At 45.7% G+C, this 12647-nt stretch overlaps 1 protein-coding gene and 1 long non-coding RNA gene across 2 annotated transcripts; one reads left to right on the top strand and one right to left on the bottom strand.

Moving 5' to 3' along the window:
- Positions 1 to 2568: 2568 nt before the first annotated feature.
- On the top strand, positions 2569 to 6829 carry LOC140309062 (leukocyte surface antigen CD53-like). Its single transcript, XM_072386895.1, has 8 exons — positions 2569 to 2751; positions 3281 to 3365; positions 3889 to 4077; positions 5461 to 5535; positions 5624 to 5728; positions 5824 to 5925; positions 6017 to 6100; positions 6428 to 6829. Exons 2-8 carry the CDS (start codon positions 3303 to 3305, stop codon positions 6497 to 6499), a joined length of 690 nt encoding a protein of 229 aa, XP_072242996.1. The 5' UTR covers positions 2569 to 2751; positions 3281 to 3302; the 3' UTR covers positions 6500 to 6829.
- Positions 6830 to 7187: 358 nt separating this feature from the next.
- Positions 7188 to 11498, bottom strand: LOC140309361 (uncharacterized). The gene is made up of 2 exons (XR_011916375.1): positions 8974 to 11498; positions 7188 to 8916 (listed from the first exon to the last, which is right to left on the bottom strand). It is a non-coding gene; the product is annotated as an uncharacterized lncRNA (long non-coding RNA).
- Positions 11499 to 12647: the final 1149 nt, after the last annotated feature.

Genomic DNA, 12647 nt, shown 5'->3' with positions numbered 1-12647 from the left:
TGCTGCTGGAACATGGAAGACTTTCAGATCACAGGCAGCAGGTGAGGCCTGATTTTCTGTCCACCGACTGACTGTAGCGTGACCCGAGCATGAGCCGGGAAAAGGATGAGGATATCGTGACCTTCCTGTCTGAGGCCACACTTTGAGCCACAAGCCAAGGTTTTAAGACACGTCATTTTAAGGATTTAAAGCTAAACGTCTGAATTCTTCTCTGTAAAATGATTAAAAGCTGATCTACAGTATTATGCAATAACATGATTGGTAGCATTTTTCTTTTTTAAATCCCGCAGCTCCTCAGTTAAACTCTCCACAGGAACTTAAAACACTCTTTAAGGCTCATCTTTTCATCTTTTGTGGTTCTGAAAGCAAACGGCACACATACTTAGCAACATAGAGTCTTGTGTTTGATCAGAGACTTTAGATAAACTTTACGGGCAGCTGAGCATCAGACACAATCTTCTCTCCGTCTCTCTTTTTATCCCAGAGGTCAGATCTGACAGATCATGCTGTAGCATCAGCGTTTTTTACTCTGAACCAAGTCCAAACCATGAGAGCAGTCCCAGTCAGTGCTGGGTGTCAGCAGAGCTTCACTCAGCTCACCACATGCGTTTGCAGGTTGCTGAACTCGAAGCAGATGAGGGTGTGGTTCAGGCCACACTTCAACGAGTGCTCAGTCAGCAGGAAAAGCCATTGGTGCGTTGGTTTTCTCATGCCTGAGTCTGCTCACGCTCGCTCATCTGAGAGACATGCGCTCCATAGATGACCTCACCTCAACAGCATTGTGCTTAACTGTGAAAAGTATACGTTTGATTCGTTTAGAGCAGCAATATCAGACGCATTGCTCCTTCTTTATCTGATACTCTGTTTAAAGCCCAAACAGGTGAAGGTCATTGAGCAGATCTAACATTGTAATAAGCGATAAAACCTAAAACCCTGATGTAATAGTGATCAAACAGTTAGTTTGGGTCAGTCCCTCACACGGGGGGAGGGGGTTCTCCTTTTGTTAGGAACACGTTGGAAAGAAAGAAAGAAAGGACTCGAGATGAGGGGAACTCTGCTCTTGGGTGTGATCGGTCCAGCTATCGGTTTAGATTTCTGTGAGATGCAGCAAAGGAGAACAGATACTGTGGTTTCCCCCCGTGATGCATGGAGGAGGGCTGGAGGTGTTGTGGGGGGGGCTTTCCATTTAAATCACACCTATGCAGCATCACAGCCACATCTTCCTGCACCTACATGCACCCACGTGATTTATGCTTTCAGCAGAGACTCTAAACACATCTCCTGGGTAAATAACGACTATTTTACCAGGATGGAAAGCGAAGGAGGTGCTGCATCAGATAACCTGCCCCCCCACAGTCTCTCATGAGGGTTTAGAAAGAGTTGGGTGAATTCAAAAAGTAAAACATGCATATCAAAGCTAACTGGACTCCAGCTGGAGACCTTGTGAAGCTGGTGGAGAAAAAGCCAAAGAAAATGAGTGGCAGCTCTGAAGAATCTCGATGGGCTCATATTTGGGTCAGTGGGACATCCTCATAAAGAGGAGAGAAAAGTGGAAAATAGGAAATAAAAGGAAGGGACTTTAACAAAGCAATTCAAATGGAATGAATGGCTGTTAAGGACCTTTCTGATGTGGTTGATTCATGCCTCTGCCAGGGTCCTCCTGTTCACGATTCCTGAGCTGAAACCACCAGATAAAGTACATTTAACCTGAAAAACTTCCTTTTTTCTTTTTCTGCTGCGTTCCTTATGCTAAGGGTTCAGTTTGGGGGAGTGAAATTCACATTTCTGTAATGATTTAAATGCATGAGAGTCAAACATTAAGCTGTACAAACCTGATTACGTAATATATTTTCACAGTTGTGCCATAAAACGATAGAATATACACATCTGGAGCAGAAAGTATAGATTCTATAACCTCCAAAGGGAACCACATCTGTGACCTGTGGGATGATCATATTCAAGTCATATATAATATTACTTATTTCGCCCTCTAACCCCCAAACCTGCCCCTTAAAAACCAATTCATCAGCAAAGCATGGAAAGACTTGGATAGGAGCTAAACCCTGGAACTGATCAGCCAGGGAGGCCTGCAGCGATAAAAGCCTGAAGCAACAATGTACCAGTCCTGAAATTCGATCCTTAGAAACCAGTTAGTGTGCTGACATCCCTGCATTACCTGTGCAAGGAAACAGCGAGGGCCCACTTCTCATTCTTCCCCAAAAGGAGTCCTGACTTCTCTGTTTTTTTAAATCCACAGCACTAACCTTTACTCTGAACCAAACCCACCCACACCCAACTCATCTCTGTCAGACTCTCAGCCATGAGACTAACGCCACCTCAGCATGGCTCCCAATCTGTGGCCATTCAGCCTCCTCACAGCTGTGTTGTCACAGGTTTTTGAGGGTAAAAAGGCGTTTTTTGGCCCTATGAGTGGTATTTTCCTCGCCCTCTCTCCCACAAACAAGATCTTCAGCTACTCTGCATCTAACAAATATGTCCATCATGCCTAAAAATAGCCTTGTGACAGATATGCGCCACCCTGTTGCTCCCCTCTGCACCCAAACAGTCATAGGTTTTTCCATGTTGCTCATTTTTGAAAGAGGAAGTGTGAGCGGCTCAAACTGTTGAAAGCCCCATGAGCCATCTTGCTTAGTACAGAATGCAGTTAGAAGGGGAAGTGTGAAAAGCAGCAACCTTCGTTTAACACAAGCCTAAAAACGGAGATAAGAGGATACTAATTCTACCGAACAGGTAAGAGCAAACCTTTATATCTTGGCTTTTTTTTCTGGCAGCTCCCAGCGTTTGTGGGACAATTTCAAAACTTAATGTTGTGAAGATTACGTTTCACTCAAGCTGTGATGTGATGAGACTGAACATGAGAAACAATCCTAACAGCTGGCTTTATAAGCCATTCTTACAGCAGATATGTGCCATTAAGGGATCTAATATGGGATCTTTTACTTTAATGATGTTTCTCTTTTAACATCAGACATTTACGACATATTTTGGGGTAAAACGTAGTATTTTCACAGTAAATCAATTCCCTGCGATATAACTGGCAAAACCGTCGTGAACTATGATTCTTCATTTCACCGGTAATACTTTGAATTAAGAGAAACTAATTTGATTCTCGTTGTAAACGGGGCAAAGCACAGGAAGTGAGAGGTGTGAGGTGATGTCACTGCAGCGACATTTTGTCAGACTTTAAACTGACTCACGGTCACAGAAACAGAAGGAATGATAAGGTGAATTATTAATAAATAATGTTTTTTCATTGCAGGTCTGACCAGCATTGCATCACAATGGCTCAAGGCTGCCTCAAGTGTTTAAAGTACACAATGTGTGCCGCCAACTTCCTGTGTTTCGTACGTATGTCTCAATCTTCTCAGAAGCTTTGTGGCACCAGCTGCCTCCGATCAGACTGAAGTCCTCTGATCAATACATGTTGTTACACATAAACACCAACTGATAAAGGGGAGGAAAAAGTTTAAAAAGGTCACGGTGGTGAAAATGCTGCTGATATTCTAATATTTACACATCGCACAGATGGTTGAACTTTACTCTTTGGAAGTGAACAGCAGTAATTAAGCACCGTTTTTACTCAAATTTTGCCTTAAAATCAACAGCTGTTAATTAAATCGAGAGAATGAAAGGATCATATTTCACTCTAATTATAAAGAGGATCAAAATGAAGTAATTCTTATCGTTTTTAAGGATTTAGTTTTCAGCTTTTCTTTTCTGAGCCTTTTATGAAGCTGTCACTTAAAGAGTTGTTTTAATGCATCCAAAGATGGTCTTTAACAGATAGATGTTTAACAGATTGTCACTGAAGCTCGTTAAATGTCCTTTTCCCTCCATGAGGTGAACGTGTGTCTTCTCTCCCGTCAGATATGTGGCGTGGCGGTTCTGAGCCTGGGTGTGTTCATGATCATAAACTTCAACCTAACCTCTCTCACCCCCTCCCTGGCCTCCTTTAACATCCCCAAACTGCTGCTGATCTGCGGCATCATCATCACCTGCGTGTCCTTCCTGGGCTTCCTGGGCGCCCTGAAGGAGAACCGCTGTCTCCTCCTGACGGTAACCCACAGCGACCCTTCGTCTTACAGCTGGTTGTGTCGAGTTTATCTGCAAACTCTCAGCTATTCAACTCATTAGGCCATTTTCTCCCCAACAACTTACCAACCTAAAGTCTAAGAATAATGGCTAAACCTCTTTCATTTGTCTCTGTTGGCTCTGTGATGCATTGGCGACCCGTCCAGGGTGTACCCTGGTGTACCCACCTGTGACCCTGAATAGGATGAAGTGGGTTTGGAAAACGGTTTCTGGATCGCAGAAGGACAGAAGTTCAATTCTATTCTTTATATTTACTCTGGAGGTGCAGATCTGCAGCACATCTGCAGGGTTTAAATACGATGCTAAAGAAGGATCATTTGGGTGAAACGTCCTTCATTTGTACTGTTTTCCCTTCTAACAAATAGTTTTCATCACCACCGTCGTTGTTTCTTGAAAAGCTTTCAATCCTTTTGAAAATTGAAATGGAGGAAGAAACACAAGCAACTCAGGAGGTTTTTCCCAGAAAGCAGCAACATTTGGGGCTAATTTGGGACGCTTTGGGCTCTCACTGCACCGTAACGGCCCAAGTTTGGGCCAAACTGTCTTTGGCCTCTGCCCAGATTCTGACCTATTCCTGTCAAAGTGCTGACTCAGGAACAGCTTGAGGGAACTAACAAATTTAGCCTGTCGCTGAGATTAGAATTAGATTAGAGTTTGTTAGTTATTCTTACTGACAGACATATCAAACATGCGAATGTACTTTGGAATATGTTATAAGCTTTTAATATGTTAGCTTGAACAAGCTAATGTTAGCCTGAACAAGCTAACGTTAGCCTGAACAAGCTAACGTTAGCCTGTGTGATGCTGTGTGGGTCACTCTGACATAACAGATACGGATTATTTGTACGGTGACATTGTTTGATTCTGAACGTTTGGTTGTCTCCAGCTTCTTACTTTTCAGCAGACTGTTGTTGCTCATGCTCAACAACCTGCTAAAATTCAACTTCACAACAAACTAAAGGTAGCTCAGTGTGGACAAGCTAACGCTCCATAGTGCAGTGAAACAGAAGTATATACTGAAAACAGCACATATATCACACCCCACCAACGGTTAAAAGGCTATTTAATTCAATAAAAGAGCCATATTGTTCTCTAAGGCTGGTGAATTCTCCTGAAAACTGACCAGTTTACAGTTAAGACAGCAGGAAATGAAAATGTCAGGCTGTTTGGTTACTTGACTTCTCGTTTTTTGTACCGTTTAGTGACAACAATAAGATCCTTGAGCTCAGCAAGTAAATACAGTATTGCTATTATTAGTGTGAGGAAGCTGAGATGTGTGAATGCCACATTATATTGTTTCGTACTTGCATTTTCTCACAGTAAAACTTTGATAATGTGTGTTGCCAGTTTTTCCTGGTGCTCTTCCTTCTGATGCTGGTGGAGCTGACTGCAGCTTGTCTTCTGCTCCTGTATGAGACACAGGTACGGCTGCACCTGTCAGTATCCACAATGTTTGCTTTATTCATAAAGAAAACACGTATTAAGCATGATCTGCTATTCTCGCCTTTAGATTTCCGACAAGATAAAAAAGGATCTCGATGAGGGCATGAAGAAAGCGAAAGACAACCGTGGAAATTCAACCAGTCTGGGTGACTGGGATACGATTCAGGAAACAGTAAGACTAATCAGAGCAGCAACGAAGAGCTTTCTGTGTGACACTAATTCAAATCTAACACATTTCTCCCTCTTTCCCTGAATCATTTGTTTCAGTTTCAGTGCTGTGGAATCAATAATGCCTCAGACTGGGGAAATACGGTGCCTAGATCCTGCTGCCAGAAGGAATGCGACCGCTCAAATCCGCCGTACAAGACGGTAGATAACGATCTGTCGTGGGGGTCAGAGGTCGTACTTTAACCACTGCACTAAACCTTCAGGTGATTTGAACTCAGTGCTTGCTTTGCAGGGCTGTTTGACGAAGCTGAATGAATGGTTTGAGGAAAACTTTCTAACCACAGGGATCGTTGTCATCGTGATCTGCATAGTCGAGGTAAGCGGTTTCATTTCAGAAAATCATTTAATAACAAATGTTTAACGCTATAATGAAGCTAATTCCTCTGGTTGCCAGGCCAACGTCATCCTCATCGATGTGGTTTGAGGGCAAATTGCCAGTGAACATTTCTTTCTCAGAACTTGTTACTAAATGCAGAACATTGTAAACATGCCATCCATTTTGCTGAGGCGGCTATTTCCAGACCCAGAAGCCACAGCCACCGTTAGCACGCTCGACTCTAAACTCTGTCAGAAGCTCATCTGTGCACTGAAACCAGCTTAAAAAAAGCAATTCATTTGCTGTTTTTGTGTCGTTTGCTCACAGGTGTTGGGGATGTGTTTTGCCATGACTCTCTTCTGCCACATTAGCAGATCCGGACTGGGCTACAAGTTATAGACCTTCCTCCCATTTGAGTTTTGTCATTAAATTCTGAATGGAGATCATTGCTCAGCTCGAAGACGGCTGATGAAACTGTTCAGAGTTTTTAAACATCACAATAATCATAGTAAGTTGTGATTGAAGTCATTTTGAATGCTTCTGCCATCTTGAACAGAGAGCTTGAGCTCCAGCACCACTTCAGTCCGACAAAGTTCTGTAAATAGCTTGTTTTTTGTCTTTTTACCGCTTGTTTTGCTGTCTTCATGGTATAAACCTTCAGAAAAGTATCGGCCTGTAACATATGCGCCTTCACAAAAATTATCCTACACCAATAAAGTATGTTTATGGGATTCAGTGTGTGCAGTTTCATCAGATGATGTGTTTCCTGTCAGCCGCGTGCAGCTTTCTGATCTGTGGTGCAGCCTTAGAAACAACCACTTCCTCTTCTGACCCTTTTCAAACCAGTTCGTCATCATTAAAAGCAGCGCAGCCCGTCAATAACGCAGACACATCACAGCAGGAGTAACACCAATGAATTTATTTAAGTCAAGAAGAAATCCTGCATCAATACCTTAAGACAAAAAGCTAAAAAAATACTAAGATTTCCTTTACACTTTAAAATTATTTTGTTCTTTTTGAAGCCATCACACAAAAAAATAGAAACGGGCAGAATTTTTTTTTTGTAATTAAAAAAAATGTAACTGTACACAGCAGAATATACCATTTATTGCAAACTGAACACCCCTGACACCACAGAAAACTATAGACAAAAGCATCTTAACTCCCCTACAGATATGAAAAGACAAAATAAAGAGACTACTCTGATACAGCCTGTTCCTCCGTGCTGCGTTTGGTTTGGTTTTCCCTGTCGGAGCGCAGTCATTCAGGTCCGTCTGAGCAGGAATGTCCTGGAGCTGTGGCACTTGTTCCCTCCTCCGACACACTACATGAACACGGATGTCTTTGGGAGACAAACTGAGCCGATATCACTGGGCAGGCTTTCGAAGCAGGGAAATAAAATGTCCCTCTGACAGCGATTCACCAAAAAAAAGCTGTTCAGACACCGCGGAGCATCCTGATCGTGTGGCAAAGTTTCCTCTTTAAGAACAGAAAGTCAAACAGTTACCGTTGCTATTGCTGGAAGGTTAAAAAGCAGCTCGTTAACATGAAAGATTTCATTCAGCAGCCTCTGGACGTTCAAGTACTTAAGATCCACTCAAACGTGACCAAACGGGCTCAAGTTTTAACGCGTAAAAAAGGACTTTTACGGGTTTTAGAAGTGTTAGCATTGACATGTGCTTCTGTAGTGAAACCCTTTGAACAAAGACAAGTTTGTGTTGTGGCTGTCGAAAACAAACGCGAGAAGAAGAAGAAGAAGAAGAAGAAGAAGAAGAAGAAGAAGTCTTTGTGAGAGGCAGACAGTACCGTGCCTTAAAGAACATTCTTGTTGGAGAGAGAGCGCCGATCGGTAAACATTTATTCCACCTAAATAGAGCCGCTGTGGCAGAGCAGTTCATCTGCAAACATCAATAAATAAGAGAAGGACAGACAAATCCCCACCCACACCCCCCCGATTAGACCAACGCCGCACCCCAACCATCACGCAGCATCCACGGCTCGAGCTGGAATGACTAAGAAGAGTTAGGGTACCCAGCCCCTAGATTCACAATATTAACAAAGCAAACTGCAGTCAGTTTGTCGGTGGCTGAGTCAGGCATGAAGGTCGATGCTGCCTGAGCTCAGCCACACCTACAGTATACAGGAGAAGCAGCCAGAGCAGCAAACACCACACCCAGAGCTGCTGCTGCTGCGGTGACGCTTCAGTGTCGCACTAAACACCATTAAGACTCTATGACGCTAACACCTCCAGGAACAGATACAGACAGCAATGAAGTGTAGCAACAAGGATGCTACAGAGGGGGAGTTTCCCACTGTGGGACCTCTGACCAGGAACCAGGAACCAGGACAATGCCAGAGACGCGCTGCTCCGTCTTCACTTAATCAAGACCCAAAACGACAAAAAAAAAAGCTCTTTTAGTTTGTGTGTTAGCTTCCTGCGGGAGTTTCAGCGGCCAGAAACTGCAGCGAATACAGTCTGAGAACACGCCACAGCTCGGGCCGACTGTGAGCCCGTCAGACTCGGGCCGCGCTCGGCGCCCTGCAGGGCTGCAGACCCAGCTGCCGCAGACAGACCGACCTGCCACAAACCCACCTGCCGCAGACAGACAGACCTGCCGCAGACAGACTGACCTGCCGCAGACCCACCTGCCGCAGACAGACTGACCTGCCGCAGACAGACAGACCTGCCGCAGAATGAACTGCCGCAGACCCACCTGCCGCAGACAGACAGACCTGCCACAAACCCACCTGCCGCAGACAGACAGACCTGCCGCAGACCCACCTGCCGCAGACAGACAGACCTGCCGCAGAATGAACTGCCGCAGACAGACAGACCTGTCGCAGACAGACAGACCTGTCGCAGACAGACAGACCTGCCACAGACCCACCTGCCGCAGACAGACAGACCTGCCACAAACCCACCTGCCGCAGACAGACAGACCTGCCACAAACCCACCTGCCGCAGACAGACAGACCTGCCGCAGACAGACTGACCTGCCGCAGACAGACAGACCTGCCGCAGACAGACAGACCTGCCGCAGACAGACAGACCTGCCGCAGACAGAATGACCTGCCGCTCCCTCTCTGGCTCACCTGCAAACTAAGCTGACCAATGACAGTGCAGGACGACGCTCTTAAAGCCCACATGAGGCAGCTGTTTGAGCTCTTCTGCCAGGATTTCAAGTGGAAGGACACATTCTTTCTCAGCTGAACAGCACATAATCAAAGGATGGACGATACAAACACATATTGCACTCGAGTCATTTCGTGTTAGTCCGGTAAAGCGACTGCTGTGACAGAAACACCGGCAGCACACTGCTGAGAGAGGCTAAAGATTCTGTGGCTCACCTTTAAAGCCACATGATGCAACAACTATGGCTTCTATCAGTTTAATAACTACTTGGATCGTGTTAAGTTTCTATTTAACCAAACGTAGACCAGAGAAAAGTGGGAAATATGAAGAAAGGCAGCAGAAGTGCTGAGACGCACAAAAAGCCTTCAGGGAACACCACGGTCCTCCACCCTGGGTGTAGATTAGGAGAACCAACCACCAGCCGCTCCATCATGCAGCTTTGATGCTTCCAGACTGGTTTATGTTTATGAAAGCACTCAACCTGCCCCCCCGACAAAAAAACAACTGCTGGAGATGCTTTCCACCTTATTGCTGAGGTTCCCTCAGGCTTTAACCGGCGCTGTGACGTCACACAGTCAGTTTTACTCGCCATGGAGCCCAAAACACCATCCTGGACCCTGTCAAATTACTACATAAAGACGGTGTTTTAATGAAATTATCACCATGACAGTGAAAAAAAAACAAAAAAAGGGATGAAAATAAAATAAAATCCATCAGGAAGCAGTTATCGTGCAGCCAGGAGCTCACGCTGTGCAACAGGAAGTTCTGCCGTGTACAGCCCAATGAGCTCAGCCAGCAGATGCACCCGGCGTGGGGCTGCTTCCCGCCCCCCCCGTCCTTCCACGCCACATTACAGTGATGCAACACGTCTGCCTCCAAAGTGGGTTTGAACGCGGAAAAGAACGGCGGCGGCTGCTCGGCGCACTTCCTGCAGCGATGAGGCTCTGAACTGTGAGCAGAGAACCGATCGCTCTGAGCAGCATTCCTAGTTCACGTGCACGCGCACGTGCACCAACACGAGGTTCAGACACGGATCAGGGCCTGATGGCGCTCTGTTAACGTTCTCCTTCGGTGCCGCCTGACGACTTTACAGACGCAGCAGAAATAAAAAAGAAAGAAAAATCTTTGATTTTGGTTCAGAAAAGCTCAGAATGAGCCTCGTTTCTGCAGTGGTTTTGGACCCAAGTCATCAGGTTACATTTACATCAATCATTTGTGTCTTTATTAAGTCAAAACAGGTTGAGGATGTCCTAATCAATAAGTTTGGGGCTACACAGAGGATTAAGAGGAGTTCTGCCGTGCCCCAGAGGGCGAGCTGCCCACACGCCACGAGTCAAACGCTTCCCAAACAGTGGAAATTTGGTCCCGAGAAGCAAAGCCGAGTGCAAACCTGTTGAGGTTCGACCCCTTTAACATAAGAAAGGAAAAAGGTTTGTTGTTTTTGTGTGGAAACAGATTTAATCAGGAGAATACTTTCTTTCTTTTGCCCCGGCAACCCTCCCTGCACAGTCCGGTGTGTCGAGCTGCAGCTTCAGCTTCAGGAAGTTTTCTTCCTGGGATGTGGAACCGTTTCCAAAAGCAGTAAATACTGAATTATACTGAATTATGCTCCAGTTCCTTCCAAATAAGAGTCTCAGGAGCTCGAACGCTGCGTCACACTGAAAGTCAGCTGACAGTAACTATGGCAGCTGATCAGGTGACCTGGACCAGCAGCCCCAGCCTTACGGCTCACCTGTCTGACTTTATGGCTGAAACGATGTTTAAAGTCAGAAATGAGAAAAAAAACTAGTAGTTTTCATATTTTCCTCCAAACAATCAAAACCCTCCCAGAGGACCAGAGTGGAAAAAGAAAAGAAGTCAACCTGGATCTGCTCAGCTGAGCTGGTCAGAAGTTAACCGCTTACAGCTGACCTGGTCAGATGTTAACCGCTTACAGCTGACCTGGTCAGATGTTAACCGGTTACAGGTGACCTGGTCAGATGTTAACCGCTTACAGCTGAGCTGGTCAGATGTTAACCAGTTATAGGTGACCTGGTCAGATGTTAACCGGTTACAGGTGACCTGGTCAGATGTTAACCGCTTACAGCTGACCTGGTCAGATGTTAACCGGTTACAGGTGACCTGGTCAGATGTTAACCGCTTACAGCTGACCTGGTCAGATGTTAACCGGTTATAGGTGACCTGGTCAGATGTTAACCGGTTACAGGTGACCTGGTCAGATGTTAACCGGTTACAGGTGACCTGGTCAGATGTTAACCGCTTATAGGTGACCTGGTCAGATGTTAACCAACCGCTTACAGCTGACCTGGTCAGCTGACCTGGTCAGATGTTAACCGGTTACAGGTGACCTGGTCAGATGTTAACCGGTTACAGGTGACCTGGTCAGATGTTAACCGGTTACAGGTGACCTGGTCAGATGTTAACCAACCGCTTACAGCTGACCTGGTCAGCTGACATGGTCAGATATTAACCGGTTATAGGTGACCTGGTCAGATGTTAACCGCTTACAGGTGACCTGGTCAGATGTTAACCGCTTACAGGTGACCTGGTCAGATGTTAACCGGTTATAGGTGACCTGGTCAGATGTTAACCAACCGCTTACAGCTGACATGGTCAGATATTAACCGGTTATAGGTGACCTGGTCAGATGTTAACCGCTTATAGGTGACCTGGTCAGATGTTAACCGCTTACAGCTGACCTGGTCAGATGTTAACCGGTTATAGGTGACCTGGTCAGATGTTAACCGGTTATAGGTGACCTGGTCAGATGTTAACCGCTTACAGGTGACCTGGTCAGATGTTAACCGGTTACAGGTGACCTGGTCAGATGTTAACCGCTTACAGCTGACCTGGTCAGATGTTAACCAACCGCTTACAGCTGACCTGGTCAGGTGTTAACCGCTTACAGCTGACCTGGTCAGATGTTAACCGCTTACAGCTGACCTGGTCAGATGTTAACTGCTTACAGGTGACCTGGTCAGATGTTAACCGGTTATAGCTGACCTGGTCAGATGTTAACCGCTTACAGCTGACCTGGTCAGGTGTTAACCGCTTACAGCTGACCTGGTCAGATGTTAACCGCTTACAGCTGACCTGGTCAGGTGTTAACCGCTTACAGCTGACCTGGTCAGATGTTAACCGCTTACAGCTGACCTGGTCAGCTGACCTGGTCAGATGTTAACCGCTTACAGCTGACCTGGTCAGATGTTAACCGCTTACAGCTGACCTGGTCAGATGTTAACCGCTTACAGCTGACCTGGTCAGATGTTAACCGCTTACAGGTGACCTGGTCAGATGTTAACCGCTTACAGGTGACCTGGTCAGATGTTAACCGCTTACAGCTGACCTGGTCAGATGTTAACCGCTTACAGCTGACCTGGTCAGATGTTAACCGGTTACAGGTGACCTGGTCAG

Source organism: Leuresthes tenuis, unplaced genomic scaffold, assembly GCF_036924035.1.
Source record: "Leuresthes tenuis unplaced genomic scaffold, fLeuTen1.0.hap1 SCAF_6, whole genome shotgun sequence".
NCBI lineage: Eukaryota > Metazoa > Chordata > Actinopteri > Atheriniformes > Atherinopsidae > Leuresthes > Leuresthes tenuis.
The sequence above is the reverse complement of the archived record's forward strand: the minus strand, read 5'-3'. Positions and strand labels throughout refer to the sequence as shown.

Excerpts from the sequence above, each read along its gene's own strand:
- LOC140309062 (XM_072386895.1), top strand. The coding sequence starts at position 3,303 with ATGGCTCAAGGCTGCCTCAAGTGTTTAAAGTACACAATGTGTGCCGCC. Across the intron at positions 5,926-6,016 it reads CAAATCCGCCGTACAAGACG|GGCTGTTTGACGAAGCTGAA; the intron begins GTAGATAACGAT and ends CTTGCTTTGCAG. Across the intron at positions 6,101-6,427 it reads TCGTGATCTGCATAGTCGAG|GTGTTGGGGATGTGTTTTGC; the intron begins GTAAGCGGTTTC and ends GTTTGCTCACAG.